This window comes from Stenella coeruleoalba, assembly GCF_951394435.1.
Source record: "Stenella coeruleoalba genome assembly, chromosome: 6".
NCBI classification, from domain to species: Eukaryota; Metazoa; Chordata; class Mammalia; order Artiodactyla; family Delphinidae; genus Stenella; species Stenella coeruleoalba.
Window position 1 is genome coordinate 56,379,631 of NC_137151.1, and position 23,710 is coordinate 56,403,340.

Sequence of the window (23,710 nt, forward strand, 5' to 3'; positions counted from 1 at the left end):
GGACAAACATCCCCTTTTCTCCACATCCTTGCCAACACTTGTTACTTCTTGTCTTTTTGATAATAGGCATTTTGACAGGTGTGAGGTTATATCTCATTGTCCTCTGCCCACAATCCAATCAAATACAACTCTTATTTATTAGAGGAGAAATAATGGTAGAATCAACAGGCAATTCTAAACTATTACCACATACATCTTTCAATTTTCTTTATTTTTGCCAAAATAAAGTCCAAATCCTTACCTTTGAATTCAGGACTCTCTTCTTTTCCAACCTTATCTCCCACTGTTATAGTCTATGTAAATTTAGTCAAACTATTTGCTATTCCTGATAAACATCTATTGTTTCCTTACCTCCTTGTATTGGTGTACTCCAGTTAGGAAGGTCATTATTCCCATCCTGCATACAAATCCTAATTAAAAACCTCCACCTCCTTCCTATTCCTAATTTCTCTTAATTGTCTTACCTAATTATAGCTCTTACCTATAATTTTAACCTAGCACTATTGCTTCCTCTAGTATATTAGCATTTTTGCCCATATCTTAACCATCTCCATTTCAATTATCACTGGTAAGACAGCACGCTGACTGCTGCGTCAGAGCGTGCCAAGGGGGAGACAGAGAGGAGTGGAGAAGTAATACATTCCCAGCCAAGAGCTGAGAAAGCACGATTCTTGGATATTATTATTTTTACCTAGTGATATGCAGTATCTTTCGAATTAAAAAAGCATGTCCATAATATGGAATAGAATGTAAAAGTGACATCTATACCTTAGGATGAAATGGAGGTTTGCAAGAAATCTTAAAAATTCATAGGACCTTTATTACTTAAAGACAAGCATCTACTCCCTCAATGGGATACTTTGAGGGAAACACGGAGTCTCTAAATTTAATGCATTTATTCACTAATTTATTTAGTGACTTCTACTGAATTGTATAGGACTAATACAAATCCTGTGGTTTTGGTATAAAATGACTCTCAAAGAACCAGAGCTTCTAGGATCCCCTCAACGATCAACTAATATTTAAAATGGCATATAAAGACAGTCACAATCTAGCCCCACACAAGTTCTGGTCTCCTATCTCATGATTCTCAGTGAATCTCCCAAACTCTAGGCACATTTTGTGATACAACTGTGTTGAGCAAACAGTGTAACCAGTTTGAGGCACTGCTTGGATGATAATGATAATGGATCATGAGGGGCGGGGGGGGGGGGGGGGAGGAGAGGGGGGAGGAGGGCGAAGAAGAGGAGGAGAAGCAGCAAAGCCAAGAGAGGTATATGCACAAGGTTAAAATTGACTAACCCCCTCTTTGTACCTTCCTCCCAAGACCCCAGAGGTCCTGTTTAGTTGCAACATTGTATTTATGTACCTGTCATCCCCTCTGACTGGAATGCATAGCCCTTCCTACTTCACACGAAAATAAAGCCTGTGTTTTAATTTTTCCCACAGCTAGTTCAGGAGTTTTAATATTTCCCTTTTTTGAGCTTCACATAACTTATTACAGCATTTATTGCACTCAGTGACAATTATTTGTTTAAAGTTGATCTCTCGCACTGTAGTGTGAACTTCTAGAGATCAGAGGAACCAACTTCTGCACCTCTTTGTGGACCTATTCAATTCCCAGCAGTATAATTTGCCAGAAACCCTCAGGAGAGTTTTTAATATTATCTTTGTCTCTGACAACTCAAGCCTGTATCAGTGCAATTTTCCTCTCGCACTGGTCTAAATATTGTTCTTATTTCCAACTATAATAGTTATCATATGTCTCTAATGGACATATACAGTGTGCATTAGCATATAAAAATTATTTAAGCATTGATTAATTTGCTGAATGATTAAATCTACAAATGCCACATTGTTTAAATTTCAGGGCAGTAACTTACAGTGTCTACAAATGACTACGAAATATAGCTCTTAACTATATTTTAGATTGACTATAAACAATTACAAGCAAATTAGAATGTCTCCTTCCAATTTTTTGGGCCTTTATTCCCAACTTTCCCCGTCCTTACGCAGTTTTCTAGATGTAAAAATTTATGAAATAAATGTAGATTCTTGGTATATATGTCATTTACAATAAAATATCTTTATATCATCTTAATTATAGTAATGAAATTTTCTGTATCAAAATATTACTAATATCCTAATTAAGAAGTCATTTAAATTTCATTCAAAGTTGCAACACTTTTCAATAGCAAAAGTGTTAAATTTAGATTACACTAAATAGCCTAAGATACATAGGGTGAAAATTTAAAATGCATAAAGGGATTATTTTAGGGACTCTAAACGCATAACTGAAAGTATTTCTAGAACTCTATAGCAAAATAACAAAGGTATGAAATGAATTTATTCTATTTTAGAATCATAGAAGTTTAAAAACTAAGCAATGAGTGTGGTAGGAGGATCTGTTATTATAAAGTTTTACAACTTATCAAATTGCCAAACAGGCCATTTTTAAGAGGCCATGTTGCAAAGATGCCTATGTTTCCTGTATTTTATGATTCTACTGAGTCTCTTAGGTGTTTGCTCTGGGCATAATTAGGAGATTACATTTCTTTTCACAGCAACTGTACTTAAATTTCAAAGACATAAATATTCTTTAAGAGACACAGATTTACCTCAGGGTGCAAGAAGAATAAAGTGTAAATAAGATTAATAACATAAGCCATTTATAGAAGACAGATATAAAGAATAAAAGTGATACTATTTTACATCACATATTGAGCGTGAGTAGAAAAATCAGGGTAATTTTTTTAAAGGGCCTATTTTTACATTTAAAATGTAATAATAAATTAAGTTTAAACAAATGAAAAAATTATGAATCCATGATAAAAGAAATCCTTATATTTAAAATTTTTAATAAAATTATATATTATTTATATTATATTTTATTGTATTTTACAGCTATCAATATAAAATACTATTTAAAAAGAGTAAAAATTTCCAGTTATCACATTTTCATAAAATCCACCAAAGTATTACACAAAAGTCTGTACTTACTTTAGATTAACTATCACCAAATATTCTTAGAGTAGCTACTACTATTCAAATGTCTCCTAAATTAAAATCAAAATTGTTAATTCTTGAGTCAGATAAGTAGAGATTTTAATACATCTAAATTACATTGATAATAATTCGTTCCAAAATTGTGCATGTATCTTTTAAACGTGTATGACATTTAACATTTTACTGAATAGTTAATATAAAATCATTTTACATGGTTTTTTTTTTTTTTTTTGAGGTACGCGGGCCTCTCACTGCTGTGGCCTGTCCCGTTGCGGAGCACAAGCTCCGGACGCACAGGCTCAGCGGCCATGGCTCACGGGTCCAGCCGCTCCGGGGCATGTGGGATCTTCCCGGACTGGGGCACGAACCCGTGTCCCCTGCATCGGCAGGTGGACTCTCAACCACTGCGCCACCAGGGAAGCCCTTACATGTTTTTAAAGACAATTTAATTTTAAAATTGAAATTAAGTACATTATATAAAGTACAATACACAAGTATGTCATATAAGTACATTTATTATATCTTCAACTGAAAAATGGGTTTGTTTAAACAAACTGTCTACATGAGCAATTCTTTTTATTTTTCACTAAGTAATGATTAGTATAAATATAGGATTATAAAATATTCTCATGACTTGAATCATTGAATGGGTTATACATTTTTTATGCTTGCAAATTATTAGATGGTTTCTGAAACCTGAACTACTCTCTTCTATTTTATGGTTTTGTCTCCTAAAGTGCTGACATAGTCATTCTGTAATAGACGCATGTTTAACAACCTTTTGTTGTTTATTGATCCTTGGGGAGACACATATACAAAAGACTCTGTTACGGTACGACAGTTGATTATTCAGATAATATGAGTAAAGTGTTTATAAATTTGTGACTGACATAGTTTGAAGTTTTTATAAATGAAACAGGAGATTTTGAGCTACTTTGTCACACTGCTTAAACCAACCTAAGTTTCCAGTGATTAGTAATAATGAGAGCACAAATATATTAAGACTTGAATTATACTAGGACATAAGCCTTTTTTATTCATGAGGCTAAAGATTATCCTTTCTTACATTATATAATAAAAATATTTATGAACTATGATGATACACTAAAATTAATATAATAATAAGTAAGGTAATTTATGTCTGAATATTCTTATTAATTATAGATTTATATAAAGGAAAAACTATAGAAATTAGATTCCTAAGTTAGGGAACCAATATAAATTTGGGATGTTTTTAGTGAAAAATAAGTTAACACTAAATCAAAAAGTAAGATCAGGGCTTCCCTGGTGGCGCAGTGGTTGAGAGTCCGCCTGCCCATGCAGGGGACGCGGGTTCGTGCCCCGGTCCGGGAAGATCCCACATGCCGTGGAGCGGCTGGGCCTGTGAGCCATGGCCGCTGAGCCTGTGCGTCCGGAGCCTGTGCTCCACAATGGGAGAGGCCACAGCAGTGGGAGGCCCGCGTACCGCAAAAAAAAAAAAAAAAAAAAGTAAGATCAGTGTAGTGTACACAAAGAAACATAAAAATGGTGTTTGTGTTACCTTTTTGATGACTATGGGAGTTTCTTAGAATAAATTCAGATGTTATAAGAGATTTTTAATTAACAAGGTGAAAGCAATTAATTTTTTAACCTCATAATTCTATAAACATTACCCATAACATCAGCATTTTTGTTTATCTTATTTTTTTCTTCACAACTTAATAATTAAATGTCTAAAGGTATTAAAGTTTAGAATCAAGGGTTACACATAGGCTATTTTAGAATTTTGAGTTGGCCCTGCCTAAGTATCATATGGCTTTAACTTTACAATAAAGTTTGTTCTTTTAACAGTTAATAACAGAAAAAACTGCAGTTGAGCTGTTAGGAGGTAATAAGAGGCAGAATATGAAGCCAAGATGTGCCCATTACTGGCATTACTCTAGTTACATCTCATGCACATTAATAATGAAGAAATGAACAAATAGACATAGGAAGGGTTTGTTAATATTCACGGAGGTGTAAGTTTATGTAAAAGATATGGTGAAAGTTTGGATTATCAGTAAAAATATATGCCTAGTCACTGCTTAACTGTTTATACTGTAAAGATTTCTCTCTCTGATATGATAAAAAGCGTCTTTAATTTTTTTGCTTTTCCTGCAGCATCTAATTTAATGCTGTGTACACAACAGTCTTTTAAGAAATGTAAAAACATACTTAGCTGATTACTAAGATCTATAGGTATCATTCAACAGAGGAACACAACTTAAGATCTGAATAACTGGGGACTTCCCTGGTAGTCCAGTGGTTAAGAAGACTACACAGCTCCCAATGCAGGGGTCGCGGTTTGAACCCTGGTCGGAGGGAACTAGGATCCTGCATACCACACGGTGTGGTCAAAAAAAAAAAAAAATCTGAATATCTGGTAAAATTCTCTAGTCCTGTTCACAGGTCTATAGTTATCAGAGGATAAAAACATTTTGAGAATTCAGCTTTACCTATGGGATTCTCTCAAACATCCTGATAAAGGATTATTTGTAACATATGTTATTGTATTGTTATTTTAAATAATAGTTCCTAAGTGTTTAAAAAAAGAAAACCACCTAGAATAAAGTAAAATGACTTTATTATTATTATATAAAGAAAATTATATAGACAGAAAACATATAATGTACTCTGTTCTGGGAAGGCCTCTTTGATAAGTTAATATTTGACCTATGACTGAACAATAGACAAGAACCACTTGAATATTCAGTGGAAGAACAGCAACAGTAAAGACCCTTTGTTTAGAAATAATAAAAAGACAAAAATGACTGGAACATAGTACGTAAGGTACAAAGTGTATGAGGTAAAGTTGGAGAGGTTGGCAGAGGTCAGAGCATGTGGGTCTGATATGTCACTGGTGAGGAATCTGGACTTTATTACTATTGTAATGAGAAGCCACTGGATAGTGTTTATCCAGATATAATCTGGTTTCTTTTTTGAATAGATCACTCTGGCTACTCTGTGGAGAATGCATAGGGAGTGTGCTGAGGAAAGCAAGAATGAAAGCAGGGAAAACAGGTTCTTTAAGTTATTATGCTTTAAGCTGTTACTTTATGTATACATGCATGCACACGTGCGTACACACATATATTTTTGGTTTGATATTTTGGAATAGTTTTCTTGCATTTCTTTTCTAATTACTCATGCTTGATACGGGCAGCCCTATCACGAACTTGCATTGCTCCAATGTAGGTGGGTTAATTTTCCTTTAGTTTCTTCTCACTTTATCTGATAATTGTTTTTATATTTCAAAGTACTTCAAATTGAAGAGTATTTTGTATGCTATTCATGTTCCTTTTTTTCTGAGGATGAAGGTAGCTAGAAGAGGGAGAGCTGTACCCGGTTTCTCATATCCCTTTCCAAGTTTTATTGGAAGCAGTGTACCTGATTTCACTCTATCTAGTCAAGGGTATATCCTTTTCCTATGAAAGATGCTCTTGGGTCTTGAGAGATTCTTAGAAGATTTCATTTGAATTATCTTCATTTATCCCATGGTTGCTACCTTCCACTCAATGCAGATCTTACTCACCTCTCTTCAGCAGCTTTTCTTACTCTCCTCCCAGGCCACAGAGCAAATATAAAAAAACCAGTGAGAGAGGACATGACTTTTGGGCCTTTTGGGTACCTCTTAACCTGAGCATTCACTCCCTCGGATGATCTTATCCTTACTATTCTCTTGGGTGTCCCCTTCTACCAAATCCTAGTACGTCTGGAGATAATGCTCTTGGTTATTTTCATTATTCTGCCTTTCTTTAGCTTTCCTCTCCAAGAGGAAAAATCAGAATAACAAGCCCTGGTTCTTCTTGGTCCTTCTGGTAAGAGGAATACCTGGCAGGGAAGAACTTGACTCTTGAGGGATATTCCAGGTCTTTTCCCTGAGTTACTCCCTCAGTTCCCATCTCTCCAGATAGGAGAATATTAGGTCGAGCTTTTAGAATTTTAATTAATCCCCTTCCCTACTCTTCCCGCCACTGCATTCAGAAGGGAACAGAGTTCGCAGCCATGCCCAATCCTGGAATCTGTCACCTCTCTCTCTTTCCCTGCCTGTCATTTTTCAGAGATTGTGGTTATAAATCCATGTGTAGATTCCCTTGTTGTGTTAGGTGTAGAGGGTGTCAGTGGCCCTGGATAATTAACAAGTAAGGAAAAAACACCTACATAGTAATAAATAACTTATTGTGATAAGTAAGTAGGCACTATGTAGTGCCAGGCACCATTCCAAGAACTTTACACATACGCTCATATAGACACACACCCATTTAATCATAACTACAAACCCTATGAAATAGGAATTAGTATCATCTCCATTTTACAGATGAAAAACCTGAATCGCAGAGCGGTTAAATAACTTGCCCAAGGTCATATAGCTGGAATGTATGAAATTAGAATTCAAATCCTGATCATTTGGTTACAATGTCCAGGTTCCTAAACAATACACATACTGTGCCTTCATATCAGAAATCTGTAATGAGAGTTTAAGCCACAGCTGAGGCTAAAAAACTGAAATATAGGGCACTCAACTTCTAGACCAAATAGTCTCATTTTCATTAATTATTATTTATTAAATGCTTATCCCACTTGATAATCTTATAATCCTACCAGAATCATTTTCTCAATTTTAAAGAAGAAATAACCTGATGAGCTTAAAGCAAGTTGGTTTAGAGCCAGCATAGGTATTTGAGTCTCTGAAACTCCAAAGCCCTGGTTATAATGGCCATACCTCTATTCAACTGTTTTAATTCAGAATGCATTCCTTTGTAACATTTTTTTAACCTTTAAGTAATTTCTATTAACATCCATATAAGTTCATTTTGACTTATTGCAATAATTTTCTTATTCTGAAGTATATGGTAAAAGTCTATTTCAAAGATAGTACTTAGGCCTAATTTTACACATAGAATGCTAAAGAGTAATTCTGAGGGCAGAAGTCCATGGCTGAACTGACTGATGTTTGAATTAGGACACATAGGACTTGTCTAGGCATGCCTGTAATTTTGTGAAACTCTGGTCACAGTAAGAAGAATTCATTTTATCCAAATGAATGCCATTCACTATATTTTAAAAAGGTAATTAAAATCTCAGCCAAGAAAATTAACTCATACATTGGAATCCATCCTATGGATTCTTTTATGTTCTAACACTTGGTTACTATCTCTAACCTTTCGTTTGCTTATGTATGAGAGTCGGTAAATCATGACAATCCCTACTCCAAAAAATCTATACTTAGAAGAGCCAATGTTTTAAGAAAAAATATTAATTTATGACAAGATAATATTTTTCCAGAAACATAAACTTACTTCTGCTTTTTTACGCGCTTCCATAGCTTTCATAAGCATCATATGTTGTCTCCTTCTCTCTCGTTCCTATTAGGCCAGATAAAATTAGGAATATAACTCAACCATAGTTAATAGTTTGATTTTCAAATGGAAAAACAAAACAAAACAGAACAAAAAAACTCGGTATAGCATGTTTAGCATTTATAGACAAGTCACAGTAAATACTAAATATAAGACAAGAATGGCCAGTCTGTGCATGTTTTAGTTCAGGTTTAGAAAGCAAATACAAGAACAATCAAAAGCAAAAAGGTAAAGCAATGAACATGGAGACAGTGTAAACAGAAGCATACAAGGTTTACTTATGGTCAGTTGTGATGCTCCTTCAAAAGCTGGCAGAACAAAAAGCATAATGGTTGGCTGGAACAGGTCAGTTACCTTACATCTGCTATTAGAAAAACCACAAATATGTACTACAGCCAATTAAACCAAAGGTTGTGCTGTTCTTAAATTTTTAGATCAGGTAGAAATTGATTTATATTCACTTTCACTTCATGGTTTTAGAATTAGTTATTTTTATTTCAAGTACACTATCATTTTGTAAATCCAATAAGCCACCGACAAATTAGAAAGTTTTTTTCAAGCTGTTATAGGCATGATTCATATAACAACATCAATGAAATGGGATATTCCTGTTTACTGATGTCTGCCACTTGATGCACTATTTAAAGCCACAAAAGCTGCACCATGGGCTCGTAAGTGGAATCTAAAAGGCACAGTATGAAAATAAGGTAAGCATTAGCTTACTTCGATAGTCTCATTTTACTTTAAAATAAAGAAGTCACATAGCTATAGTACTGAATCATTCTTTTTGATTAAATATACGTGGTTCCCCCAAAGGGATATTTCTAAAAATTTCTAAAATTTGTCCATAAAACCAGAATATATTTCATATTCTCTCATCAACCTAACTCAAAATTCCCATTGTATTCAATGGCAGTTTTGCATCTAGAATGATGGGAGAATATGGGTCATAGTCATGTCTAATTGGATAGTGATCCAACTTTCACTGTGACATCAGTAACGTAAACTTTTAGACAGCAGCCTTATATAAGGCCTGCCCAATTCAATTGAAAATCTTGGAAATGTACCATATTTCTTTATAGACAGACAAGCAGATGTATGCAATGCACTGTGCTGTAAAGCCATGCAGCAGTATGTAATATGACAGCAGCCAGTGCTACACTTTATGCATTGCTATGACAACCATATCACAACCAAATCACAATGCGGTGTTAGATGTACAGAAATAAACATACCCATACCATATCTAGTCTATGCCTCTCCAACTCCTGGTAGAAAGAGTTGGCACAACATTATGAAACAGAAATCACAGAGTCATGAAACCAATTTTTAACCCCCCGAAAGACACCAATCCCAAAACCAGGAATTTAAGCAGGAATTATACTGGAACTTTTAAAGAAAATATCTTGAAGATTTTTCCAAAAATAGATTTAAGAAAAATTATAAAATGTACATTTCGACAACTGTATAACTATGTGTCTACAGACCTGATGCTTTAGAAGAACAGCTTGTTGTCTTCTCATTTCTTTTTCCTTAAAAATAAGAAACTTTTAAGATGGATTTTTAGGGAATATTTAGAACATGCAGCAAGTATTAAAAGTTCCTTTTCTGAGATTCTATAGTCTTCCATTAGGTTGAACCATATGAAACTGCAAACATCCAATAATTTTTTACTTATGTAGTGGCAACTTCATATGGTTCTACCTAATATATAAAAACTGTAGGACAGGAGCAAGGATCCTTATTCAGTAGACATTTAGAGTTAAAATTCAGTGACCTAATAGTAAACACACTTCAATGACCCATTCACTGAACTGACTAGCTAGATAGACAGAGCATATCAGATACAACTGGCACTAAAAAAAAAAAAAAAAAAAAAAAAAAAAGAAAACATAATGAAGCAACCCTCAAATCTAGCTAATTAAAACTCTCTCCACTCTGAATATAAATCCCTAAATACACTCTGGGATTAACAGCATCTATATCATTTCCATCACTGTGTAGGAATGAAAGTGACAAGAGAAAAGGAATCAGCTGGAGATTTTTATGCCCACCTATGATTGAGGGCACCATCCCAAAGGGGTAGGGCTTAATCCAAACAGTTCTGGGAATGTCACCAATTTGAATCTTTTTATAAAGATAAAATACGGATTAATTAATATTAAGGCAGCCATTTTGAAAAGGAGTAGAAATTTAAAGAACAAAGTAAGAGAGTCTATGTAGAAAAAGGTAACAAACAGTTCCCTGGTTTTATAAGATATAGCTGTAGTGGCTGTTTCTTGAACCAGTAGGACCACATGGCTGCCCAATTTCAGTAAATAACTATCAGAAAAAATGGAAGGTAGGGGTGTAATGTGTGTCGGGGTGGAGGCTGGTGGGGGAGTGAGGGTCCAACTCTCTTATGTTTCACGCCAGAAAATCAAAACCAAAACATCCCCAAACAACACATCAAGTTACAATACGTAACAATGGCTACTTTTATTATTGGTAAATTATAGCTGATAAAGTTAGGTTTTTGTTTCTGTAGGCTTTTCACTTTTTAATAGCTAAAACAGTTATTAGACATTAACAAAGAGAACGTTATAATCTAAGGAGAGAATCGGATTTGGAACACATTTTGAAACTTAAACATAAATGATACAAAATAGCTCTGGGGAGATCTTATCCATCAAAACTATATACAGGTATTATGCAATAGTTTGCATTTCTGATTTGGTCTGCTATTTAAAGAGCTCAAAGTATCACATATAACCTGTATAACGAAATATAAAAATATACATACAATATACATACAATAAAAACACACACTATACACATGTTTTATCTGTGCTAAACATTTTTTTAGATAGTCATTTTGAGGAGGGCTTTTTTTAATACAATTGATACTGGTATAATATCATACAGTTTTTATTTTTGAAAAATGAAAACTGATTCTCATCTAAACTAACCTTTATTCGTTTCTCGGCCTCCAATAATTTGGCATTTGCTGCTTCTTCCTTCTTTTTCTTTTTTGCCTGTGCATGCAAAACAGGTCTCAAAGTCATGCAACAGCACCACTGCAACTTGAAAGTAATCTATGACTTGAAAATGGAGCTACATGCCTCACAGGTACAAAACAACATGGAACATATATGTAAACAATTACACATTTTCCCACAGTTAATATTGTACTTAACATACTAATTTCATTTCTAATGTATAGATTAGCATTAAGATATAAAAAATTCTTAAATTCATAAGAGTATGTCAGCTTTTCTTGACTTCTTCAAACTCTATTAAAAGTCTGAAATAATTGTTTATTATTTTACATTAAAACTTAATCACAGAAAAAATTTTATGTAATTTTTCCTTTTTTTTCTGATTTTTAAAAGTAAAAAATGATCATAAAAAATTCAGAAGATGGGATAGATTTTAACTGATAATAAAAGTTACTTAAATAATAAATCAGTAACACATTTAAAAATGAACATGTCTATTTGGATTTTTTTAATACTTGAAATTTGAGATAAAGTAATCCATTACTCAGCTGATATAAATGAAACACATTAAATCTGATTTTCTCTAGCTGTATATTGTGATTAAATTCAAGGTTTTTTAAAAAGATAGAATGGAAACTTATAATCTTTCATGAAGTACATTTTGAATATCAAGGTCATGATACCAAATCTGAGCGTCATAATGTTAAAGTCATTAATTATCCAGTAGTTTGATAACTATCCAGTAGCTATTGTTAATTTACTTGAAGGTAGGAGTACTTTTGATTTGGATTTTTTAAATTAATTTGAAATGGATAAGGAAACATGTGTATATTTCTAGAAGGAATAATCATGTAACATAGAACACTTCAGCTATTTGACACCCTCAGGGAATAAATCGTTTATACCAAGAGTTTCCTGAATAGCTGGGAGGTTATAGCAATTCTGAACATTAAAAGTTTATTTTCACTATTTTGGATGGAAATTGTTTTGAGATATATACTGCTTAGACACACTACGCTAAATATAATTTGGCTTTTTCTTGATGACTTGGGGCAATTATTCTGAACATCAGTTATTATACTGTACAGTTCCACAGAGTAATGCCTTTCAGCTGCTAAGGTGTTGAAAATTGCTTGCTATTCAACTAAAAGATTACAGACTCTTGGTAGGCTTTTGAATTCCTATACATGCTGGCTGGAGTTTTTCTGTGTTTTCCCTTGCTATCTTGTGGCTATTATTTTACTGATTCCAATATATGTCCTCTAGTCCTATTCCATCAGCTTGTGGGGAAGCAGGGTACATTAGAAGCCAAAAAAACAAGCTGATTAAACTGTTTCTACGTTTAAAATTTACTTTCACTCTTGTAATGTTTTATTTCTAAATTAAAAGTAAATATCTGACTATAAGTCCTAATGAGTTTTCTAAAAGTAAAGAACACGAGTTTCAGCACATGAACCTTATGACACCTATACTGGCTGTTCAGAGGTTTCCCTGTTTTCTTCTTCTCTTTTGTCTTATTTCCTGGGTTGTTAGGATTAGATGAGTCTGCTAAATAAGGATCAGATAAGGTCTTACTCTATGCATTATGTTTAAAGAGAGTTTCTGATGGACATATTAATTTGTATAAGTGACAGAATATGTAGGTAAGATTTTTATTTTGGGAGACTTTAAAATATATGACTATATTACTTTAATCATATCACATTTAAGAATTCTACCTCTAGAATTTGCTGGGCTCGAAGCTCTTTTTCCATTCTGATTTGTTGTATTCTCTTAATTTTTTCCTGTAGAAAAAATTATAATAATTTAAGATAATAAAATAAACTAAATATCTAGGTGAAAAGTATTTAAGTCAAATCAAATAAGTTAAGATATAAATACAGAGTTACCAAAGGTTGCCCATGGTGGATGTAAAACTTGTTTAGTTTAACATCATATATAAGTTCATGTCAAATTAATATGACTTTATAAAATTTCTCAAAACAATTTGTAAAATACAAATGCTAAATATGTATACAGAAACTACATAAACTAAACTCATTTAGCCTGTGAATTTTTATAAGTATCTGCAGTTACAATTATACTTAGTTTTAAATAAAAACAGGACAGAAAAGTAGAAAAATAATGTATCAGGAGTGAGAAAACCTAAGGCTAGTCCTGAGTTACTGTCATTCATACGATGATCTTGAGCAAAGAATAACTACTCTTGTATAAAATGGGGAGAGGTGTTTGCCCTCTCTCACTATGTCATGAATAAATTAAAAATGCTTAAAAAAGTGTGTGGCAGGGGCTTCCCTGGTGGCACAGTGGTTAAGAATCCGCCTGCCAATGCAGGGGACCCGGGTTCGAGCCCTGGTCTGGGAAGACCCCCACATGCCACAGAGCAGCTAAGCCCGTGTGCCATAACTACTGAGCCTGCGCTCTAGAGTCCGCGAGCCACAACTACTGAGGCCCGCGTGCCTAGAGCCCGTGCTCCGCAATGAGAGAAGCCACTGCAATGAGAAGCCCGTGCACTGCAACGGAAAGTAGCCCCCGCTCACCGCAACTAGAGAAAGCCCGCGGGCAGCAACGAAGACCCACCGCAGCCAAAATAAATAAATTTATAATAAAAAAAAAAGTGTGTGGTGCCACACAACTGTAATCGATTATCATTAACAATTTCCATACTATAATTTCTTACTTCACATGATAATATTACATTGCTTTTTTTTTTTTTTCTTTTTTTGCGGTACGCGGGCCTCTCACCGTTGTGGCCTCTCCCATTGCGGAGCACAGGCTCCGGACACGCAGGCTCAGCGGCCATGGCTCACGGGCCCAGCCGCTCCGCGGCATGTGGGATCTTCGCGGACCGGGGCACGAACCCGTGTCCCTTGCATCGGCAGGCGGACTCTCAACCACTGTGCCACCAGGGAAGCCCTACATTGCTTTTAACTACTACAATAAGCCAAATTCAGAAATAATCTGTAATATTATTTTAAAAAGGCTTAATTACAATTGAACATTCTAGAGAATGATTCCAATGGCATAATTGGTGTTCACATTGTCTAAATTTAATGTACTAGTTATTGTTTTAGAATTCAGTGATTAAAGTTTGATAAAACTTTACATTTTGATTTAAAAACATTATCTCATATGCTATCAGCACAATGTTAACAATTTCATGTTCAGAAACCCCTTTGAAAGTCCCAAACTGGTACTCAATAATAATACATCGTTTGCCCCCAAACACCCCAATTTTCCTACTAGCAAATTGCATTTGTCGTAGGATTTCCAGAGCGAACACATTTTATACTGCTTAATGTTATAATACCTGTTCCAATTTCCAGATGCTAGCTGTACCTTTGCAAGCTATACTTTAACGTTTTTAAACATTTCTTTTTATGTACACTGATGTTATTGATCTCAATATATACATACATAGACATACATAGACATATATATACACACACACATATATATGGTAGTGGTGTCATTAGCATTAGTAGAGATAAACATTATTTATAAGTTATTATAATACAGATTCACTTTATAATATTGGGTATCCAACCCCTCAACTGGGCACTCTACATAAAATATCTTATTGATCATGAAAAGAGTTGAAATTATCTTCTTTTTACCTAATAGAAAGCTAAAGTTCCTAGAGAGTAAATATTTTGCCTTAAATCAAATAGTAAATACAGAGCCTTGGTCACATTCCAATGCTTTTGTTCCTTCTGCTTCATAATAATGCTTCTGTAAGCTTCCAGAATATTGTCTTGAGGACTATCTGGTGATACTGGCCTACTAGGTGGAAAAAATAATCCAGAAGCACATGCTACTATTTTATTCTAGATCTAAAGCTGACTTTAAAATAGGCATTATGTAACTGACTATGTGAGTAGACCTAAGCTATACTTTGATTCACTTTGTTGGCAATAAGGAATAAGTCAGATTGTATTCTGAAACTAGCCTCAGATAAATATCTTGACAAAACTCTACGATCAGCTCATTTGTATTAACGTTGCTGAAACGTTGGTACTCCAATGCTTTTTTATTTTTTAACATCTTTATTGGAGTATAACTGCTTTACAATGGTGTGCTAGTTTCTGCTTTATAACAAAGTGTATCAGCTATACGTATACATATATCCCCATATCTCCTCCCTCTTGCGTCTCCCTCCCACACTCCCTATCCCACCCCTCTAGGTGGTCACAAAGCACAGAGCTGAGCTCCCTGTGCTATGCGGCTGATTTTTTGATGAGCAGCAAAAACCATGTATATTTAGGTTGTAGCCACTTCAAGACTTTAGGGTCACAAAGCTGAATTTAAAGTGCTGATAAGATTTGATGGATCTCTAGCCATTAGGAAATAGGATGAGCTATAAAAAGGTATAATATTTAGAAACAATAGTATTTCACTTGAAAATGAAACATAAACTTATTTATATATATATGTGATATACAGTAAATATTTATATTTTAACAAAGGCATTCATTAGACCAGATATTTATAAGTCAATCTTACAGTGTCTTTAGCAGTGACAATTAACAAACTATTTGGAATTAACAAACTAAAGGAATTCAAGTTTACTGCTGACTACTTTAAATTACGGTAAAAGAGTTTAGTATGCAGTTTGGTGTTTTATATCATCTTTTAAAAAGTGAGCATTTGCTTTGTGCCAGGCACTGTTGCATGTACTTTACATTTATCACCTCATTTAATCTTCAGATAATGCAGTTATTTTCTTTCACAGTGGAGGAAACAGAGACTTAGAGGTTGAGAAATTCATCTAAGGTTACAAAATTCTTAAGTAGCAGAGCCCATATTCAACTCTTACAGTCTGCCTGACTGTAAACTAAATTCTGAATCCCAATTCCTTATCAACTCTTTCTAATCATACTGCTTTAGTCAATACTGGGAAGAACCTTCGAGACAGCCACATCAAATCCAATCCAAGCCGTTTATTTAGCAGCTATTTATATAATAACACAATTGGCTTCATTTCATACTCAGAAATAACTACTTGCCATTTAAAAATTTTTTAAAGAATATTAGTTCTCCCCATTTCCTTTCTGCTTTAATGATTACAGTGAATATATGGAGATGGGAGAGTAGTGTACACATTCCCATCTTCAATAAAGTTGAATATCTTGTCATATAATACTTTACCTGTAAGAATTTTAAAATTACTTTATTTACCTATACTTAATTTTGAAAACTACACACAGGAGAGGTACTGTAGATATACAACAGAATGCTGCTGAAATGATGCTTTTTTCATTGTTTGCACTGTAGTTGGCTCTCCTTATCTGCAGGTTCTGTATCCATGGACTCTACCAACCATGGATCAAAGATAAATTAGAAAAAAAATTTTTCAGGAAGTTCCTAAAAGCAAAACTTGAATTTGCCCCATGCTGGCAACTATTTACATAGCCTTCACATTGTATTAGGTATTACAAATAATCAAGAGATGATGTAAAGTATACAGGAAGATGTGCATAGGTTATATGCAAATACTACACCATTTTACATAAGGGACTTGCATCTGTGGATTTTGGTATCCATGGGGGTCCTGGAACCGATCCCTTGTGGATACTGAGAGACGACTGCAGTAATTTTTTAGTAACTCTGAAAGCAATCACAAGCAATGGAGGCAAACCTTATTCTATATAACTTGAATTTAATTTTTTACTAGTATTTTACATGTTTTAGGACAACAACTTTTCTTATTAAAATTTGAATATTTAAGGAATATCCTTCATTTACTAATACATTAATTTAAAAAGTTTGAAAGTTATTCATGATGTCAACTTATATTCAAAGTCTATCAGGATATTAAAAGTACTTATACAAAATTTACTGTTTGGTAAGCAATTTTTTTTTTTTTTTTTTTTGCAGTACGCGGGCCTCTCACTGTTGTGGCCTCTCCCGTTGTGGAGCACAGGCTCCGGTGGTAATCAATTCTTAGAAAAACTTGGAAGTAGAAGACTTCGCTTTAAAATGAGGTGAATTTAGGGACTTCCCTGGTGGTCCAGTGGTTAAGAATCCACCTGCCAATGCAGGGGACACAGGTTTGAGCCCTGGTCCGGGAACTTTCCACATGCCATGGAACAACTAAGCCTGTGCACCACAACTACTGAGCCCGTGCTCTAGAGCCCACGGGCCACAACTACTGAGCCCACGTGCCACAACTACTGGAGCCCGTGCTCTGCAACAAGAGAAGCCACCGCAGTGAGAAGCCCGCGCACTGCAGTGAAGAACAGCCCCCGCTTGCCGCAGCTAGAGAAAGCCTGTGTGCAGCAAGGAAGATCCAATGCAGCCAAAAATAAATAAATAAATAAAAATAATAAAAATAAAAAAAAATAAAATGAGGTGAATTTTAACTAATGAAAGAGGACAACTTTCTAAATAAGATACATAACATTAATGTGAAATACAGTTATTTCAGAAATCAAAATGAAAATAATGTACACAGAGAAAGATACAGATAGATCCCCAAAACAATGCCTGTGTTTTAAAAATCAGTTCCAATGAATAAACATACCTGTTGTTTCATAATCTTTATCTGTTCTTTTTGCTTTCGCTTCTCCTCAGCAGCCATTATTGCTATGATGAAAAATCAAGGCACAGATATCATCAGAAAAGGAACAAAGAAGAGATGCCTCTTATGAATTACCCAATCCTCACTCTTCAAGTTTAGGCTACCATTTAAATCACCCACCTCGTTGTTTTTTAGCTTCTTTGGCAACCCGAGCCTGTTCCTGCTTTTGCAGTTTTCTCAAAAGCTTTATTTGTGCTGCTTGCCTGGCTATTTCTGAAAAATACAAAATTTCAAGGAATGTTATTAACAACTTTACATAACTGCTAACCTAAAAACAATACCTGTGAAACTGGTATCATCATGAAGGACATAATTTTTAAGAAAATTGCCAAACATTAGATACCAAGTAGGAGAACCTCAGAAAATGTCATGTTCATTTCCCCTAGAAATTGCCAAACTATTTCATCGAATATGATCCCATATACATAAGAAAAATGATGCCTCTCTTACTCCTCATGGCAAAGGCTAATATAAGTACATTTTTTTTCACATTTCATGTAACCCTCACTTAGTATGAAAGTACCTGCTAATATGTAAAAAAAAGTGATTCAGCTTCAGTCTTAAAAATAACAAAATACATAAAAAAAAGAAAGAGAACCCAAAATAGAACAAAGCCCCCAAACTTAGCATTTCAGTGCGCTATATAAATGGTAAAATTTTTGAATCCATTATATTTTCATTTATGAAGGAAAGCGACTACATCTCCTAAATAAAGAGTACAGAATGTCAATGAGTTTTAAGGACAACCTCGTTCTCATACTTTTTAAGGACAAATGTATGAAACTGGGATAGACTGACATAATTAATGGTCCCAAGTCTTCATTCCTTGACTATCCATGCCATTTGTAATGTGACTTTGCGGTCCCCTCTCATCAAGACATGCGTGGAATATATCTTCTTGTTCCTTGATTTTGAGTTCAGCCATGTGATCTTCTTTGGCCAATGGGATGTAAACAGTGTGATGCAAGTAGAAGTCTGAAAGTATACCTGTACTCTTTCTACTCTTTTTACTCTTGTGCCTTGCCCTTTACTATGAGGACAAGTTCGGGCTAGGCTGCCTGAGGTTGGGACACATGGAGGCAGCTGACTCCACTAATGTGAAAAAGCCCAGCCAAGATCAGCAGAGATGCCTAACTGCTAATTTGCCACCAGCTCATTCCATCCGCACAAATAGGTAATGCTTAGAGCTGTACACCACTGAGGTTTTGTGGTTGGCCTTAATGTGGCAATAGGTAGCTGATACAGAAAAGCATGTAACGTTACACATTCTTCTGCTGGCAAACTTGATCAAAATACTGCTAACTATAAAAGTGGTGTATCATTCATAAAATCATTTTAGAAAATACCACTTTACATTAGACATTGTTTTCAACTTTGTAACAGGTGAAGAATTTTAAGAAACTTATATTCACTAATAATGAATATGATTAGGTAATCACTTGAGCTCTACTCATAACCTCCACCATTTACTGAACTGTTGTATTAAATTTACATGATCTTGTTTAATTTTCATAACAACCTTATGAGATAGGCAACATTATGCCCAGCTTACAAATGAAATAAACTAAGGCTCCCAGAAGTTAAAGAGCAAAGCTAAGATACACACCCAGGACTTTCTGACTTCACAGTCTATATGTTACTACTTCTAAAACCCTTAGAGAAATTTAAATGCCTTGAGATTTTAGAAAGAAACTTAACCCTATGTCCTTGTAACAGCTGAGGTGCAGTTGGTTACTACGGTTGATTTCCTATCATGAAGACTTAAAAAAAGGGGAGGGGATATAAGAAGGTTTGATTTTATCTAGGAAACTTGAAGTGTTAATAAAAGATGAAACAGAAGCTGATACTAAAGTATACCTCCAATCTTCCAATAATTTTCAGTATTAAGTTTTAAGCATCATCAAAAATTTCTGAGCCGCATAAAAAGGATTCTCCTGTTCACGAAATACTCTGGGAAATAAAAATGTATCAACTGGCCTGCAGAGTTAGCAAGCTCTGATAATAATACACCTGCAGGACACTGTTCTCATCTACGATAGATCCAGGTAAACATTATTTTTTAACATATAAGAATTGAAGGCTTTCACTGAACTCTGATATAAAGACCTAAATCTGCCTTAAAATGTAAAGGGTTGCTAAGTGGTTAAAAAAAAATTTCCTAGAAAAGGTGGCATAAGTATGATGCTTTGTTCCAAGCTAAACTGATGCTTTCTAATAGAAGTTTGGCTTATAATAAAGAAATTTTTATCACATATATTGGCGTATTTTTTTGTATATGAATGTATCAGTCAATTTCAAACTCCACACAAGTTCACAGTAATTTTCATGTTTAAACTCCTGGAAAAGAAAAACATTAAAAAGCTCAACTCATATCTTTTCACTTTAGCAAGGAAGATACAATTTGGATTAATCACTTAAAATTTATATAGCTTAATTTTCACGTTACGAACAGTTGGAGAAAACATGAAAAAAAAATGTTAAAAGAAATTAGAGACACTATGGAGGAAGGAGAATGAGCTAGAGACCAAGAAAATTCACTCAGGCTCTGAGGAATAAACTGCTCCCAATATCTTCTCATTTATTTGGTTTATGGTTGCTGAATATATTATTATTATTATTATTTTTTAAGATGTTGGGGGTAGGAGTTTATTAATTAATTTATTTATTTTTGCTGTGTTGGGTCTTAGTTTCTGTGCGAGGGCTTTCTCTAGTTGTGGCAAGCGGGGGCCACTCTTCATCACGGTGCGCGGGCCTCTCACTATCGCGGCCTCTCGTGGCGGAGCACAGGCTCCAGACGCGCAGGCTCAGTAGTTGTAGCTCACAGGCCCAGTTGCCCCGCGGCATGTGGGATCTTCCCAGACCAGGGCTCGAACCCGTGTCCCCTGCATTAGCAGGCAGATTCTCAACCACTGCACCATCAGGGAAGCCCTGAATATATTATTATTGTAATGAGCATTTGAAATATTAATTTGAAAACTATCTTTCATGGTTGAAGAATTTGTCTCTTTAAATTTCAAAGGTAAAAACTTATTTTGAAATAAAGTTTATTTTCACTTAGAATTAGGGATATTTTACATATACCACACTTCTTTGGTTCTAAGATGCATTTTTACACATGTCTAAAATCAGAGTGTGTGTAGACATTGGCAGCTCTTTTCTTCCTTAGTGGAACATCTTAAAATACTGGGGCATTGCACAGACTAGGGCATCTCAGATCCTACAATGTATGAAATGGACAAGTGTTACTCGGTATCTCAGAAAATCTGAGATATGAATGGTATTGGCCAATTAAGAAGCAGGTTTATTTAGATAGGTTAAAAGGTTTTTTCATATTCAAACTTTGTCAGATTCTTATTTGTATTCCCTGAGAAATTAGAGACCTCTCATTTCACAATGCTTGAAAGTACATTCAAAGTTTGCATTTATTTTACTGTTCTGAATCTGTCTTCAAATTAAGTCCAGTTGTTCAGCCTAGTTGAGTCCTTGTACGATGATAATATATAACAGAAACTTATAGAATCCCCTTGGATAACCCCCTCAAACTGTTAATGTAGAAACCTTTTAGAAATAAAAGGGGTGATAGTGATTCATTGCTATTTTCTTTTCTTCCCAAGAAAAAAAAATACATATTATACCACAGTTGCTTGTACATATTAATAATTATTATTTATCTAATGTTAAATATTTAACATTTATATACATGCGAGAAGGAACATATATACACAGTAAGGTCAAATGTAAAATAATTTGCAAAATGCAACATAATACAACAAGGGAAAAGTATGTAACGGAATACAAACCAATTTGAAATCTAGAGGGAGAAAAAACCTTGAGTAAAAGTTGAATAATCAACTTCTATTTTGTAAAAATTTAGTTACTTTTGCAAATATAAAGTTGCCATTTTGGATACTAAGTATTAATGCTATTTGTATAAGATATGCAAAACATGCATGAAAAGCCCAGACTTTGGACATCAGTTAATTTCAAGCTTTCTTATTTTACGCAAACAATGCACATTCCCCACTATTATACATTCTTTAGAAGAGCCAGTGGTTTATTGACAATACTAACTTTAAAAACTCATCATGTATGGCTGTATCTGTTAATATATTAACTTATTTTTAACCTTCACTAATAACTCTTCAAGGGAGATAAACGTCTTAATAGAAACCAAACAGAATAACTTTTAAAAATATTTTAAAAACATACTAAGACAGAGAAAAACTTATACAACATTAAGTTACATAGCAGGCAATTAACTTACATGCCACTGGTGGAAGTATGAACTGGTGCCAACTTTTTGGAGATAATATTTGCCTGCTATTTACCAAAATTGAAAACGCACACACCCTTTGATTCAGAGATTCTATCTCTAGGATTTTATACTATACATAGCCACACCTGTAGAAGGATGTGAAGATATGTGTAATATGTACTACTGCAGCACTGTTTGTGATAGCGAATGTCAGGAATAGCTAGAACAGTCACCAAAAGGAGACTAATTTAATGAAGTGTGGTAGAATCATACACAGTATCACTCACTATTCAGCCATTAAAAGCATAAGGTTGATTTTTAGGTGCTGATACAGAAAGATGTTCAAGATAAATTAAGTGGAAAAAAAGCCAAGCTGAATAGTATGTACACTATAAGCCATTTATTTTAGAAATCAAAAAGGATATATATGTAATACAACATATTGTATATGCATATGTATATATATGAGTGTTTGAAGGCATGTGCTATAGGAGTTTATGTACAGTTTATGTATATGAGTCTCTGATAGCCTAACAAAAAACTGTTAATAATGATTCCACTCATGAATATCTTTTACAGAAAGTTTTCTGTTCTATGAGCTTTTGTCATAGATATTTGTTTCATAACAAAAACAAAGGAGCTACAAAGAAGTCAACATTATGATGTTGTTTACAATAAACAAATAAGTCAGGCTTTTCCCCCAGAGAGAACCTATGAGAAGTAAAATCCTGTTAGTCTTCTAAGTTAGTTCTTATTGTTGAACTTTTATTTTACATTGATATATATGTTTATATATATGCTTGTGAATATAAGACACGAACACATATACTGATATATATTCAGATAGCCTTCACAAGAAGCCCTTCCCTTCACAAGAAGAGTCTTCCCAGTTGTAACTAGTAACTCAAACTCAGGGCAGGACTGTTTTATTTATGCCAGCTTTTTCTGTGTCAGACATAGCCTGGGAACTTAATGTTAACAATTTGTGTATGCTTTTTTTTTTTTTTTTTTTTGCGGTACGCAGTCCTCTCACTGTTGTGGCCTCTCCCGTTGTGGAGCACAGGCTCCAGACGCGCAGGCTCAGCGGCCATGGCTCACGGGCCTAGCCGCTCCGCGGCATGTGGGATCTTTCCGGACCGGGGCACGAACCCGTGTCCCCTGCATCGGCAGGCAGACTCTCAACCCCTGTGCCACCAGGGAAGCGCTATGTACACTTTTGAGTCATAAATACATTTGAGGTTATTATGAGCACTTTGTGCTTGACAGTGATACTTTCTGATGGTCTTAAAATAAATATCTGTGAATTAAATCTATTACTTGGGCATTTTGAAAATATCTGTAATATGTGCATACTACAGAAGAACCCAAAGACTGGGGTTACTTACCAGTAATTGGAGTTCTCTGACTGAAAATTTACTCCACAGATCCACATATTTTGGAGTTATCCCCTTGTACCACCTCAAGGAATCGGGAGCTGTTAAAATGAGAATTTCCAGAAGGTTGGCACAACCTT

At 34.6% G+C, this 23,710-nt stretch overlaps 1 protein-coding gene across 19 annotated transcripts in view; it reads right to left on the reverse strand.

Moving 5' to 3' along the window:
• Nucleotides 1-23,710, reverse strand: part of BAZ2B (bromodomain adjacent to zinc finger domain 2B) — a 384,859-nt gene that overhangs the window by 60,104 nt on the left and 301,045 nt on the right. For 15 of the 19 annotated variants that reach the window (XM_079923517.1, XM_079923522.1, XM_079923521.1 and 12 more), the window contains 7 exons: nucleotides 18,063-18,155; nucleotides 17,886-17,947; nucleotides 13,081-13,146; nucleotides 11,333-11,398; nucleotides 9,872-9,916; nucleotides 9,626-9,652; nucleotides 8,325-8,390 (listed from right to left, as the gene is read on the reverse strand). In XM_079923517.1, coding sequence (XP_079779643.1) covers nucleotides 8,325-8,390; nucleotides 9,626-9,652; nucleotides 9,872-9,916; nucleotides 11,333-11,398; nucleotides 13,081-13,146; nucleotides 17,886-17,947; nucleotides 18,063-18,155 — 425 coding nt within the window. The remainder of the gene's footprint in view (nucleotides 1-8,324; nucleotides 8,391-9,625; nucleotides 9,653-9,871; nucleotides 9,917-11,332; nucleotides 11,399-13,080; nucleotides 13,147-17,885; nucleotides 17,948-18,062; nucleotides 18,156-23,710) is intronic. The other 4 variants (XM_079923516.1, XM_079923511.1, XM_079923512.1 and 1 more) reach the window with 1 other exon arrangement.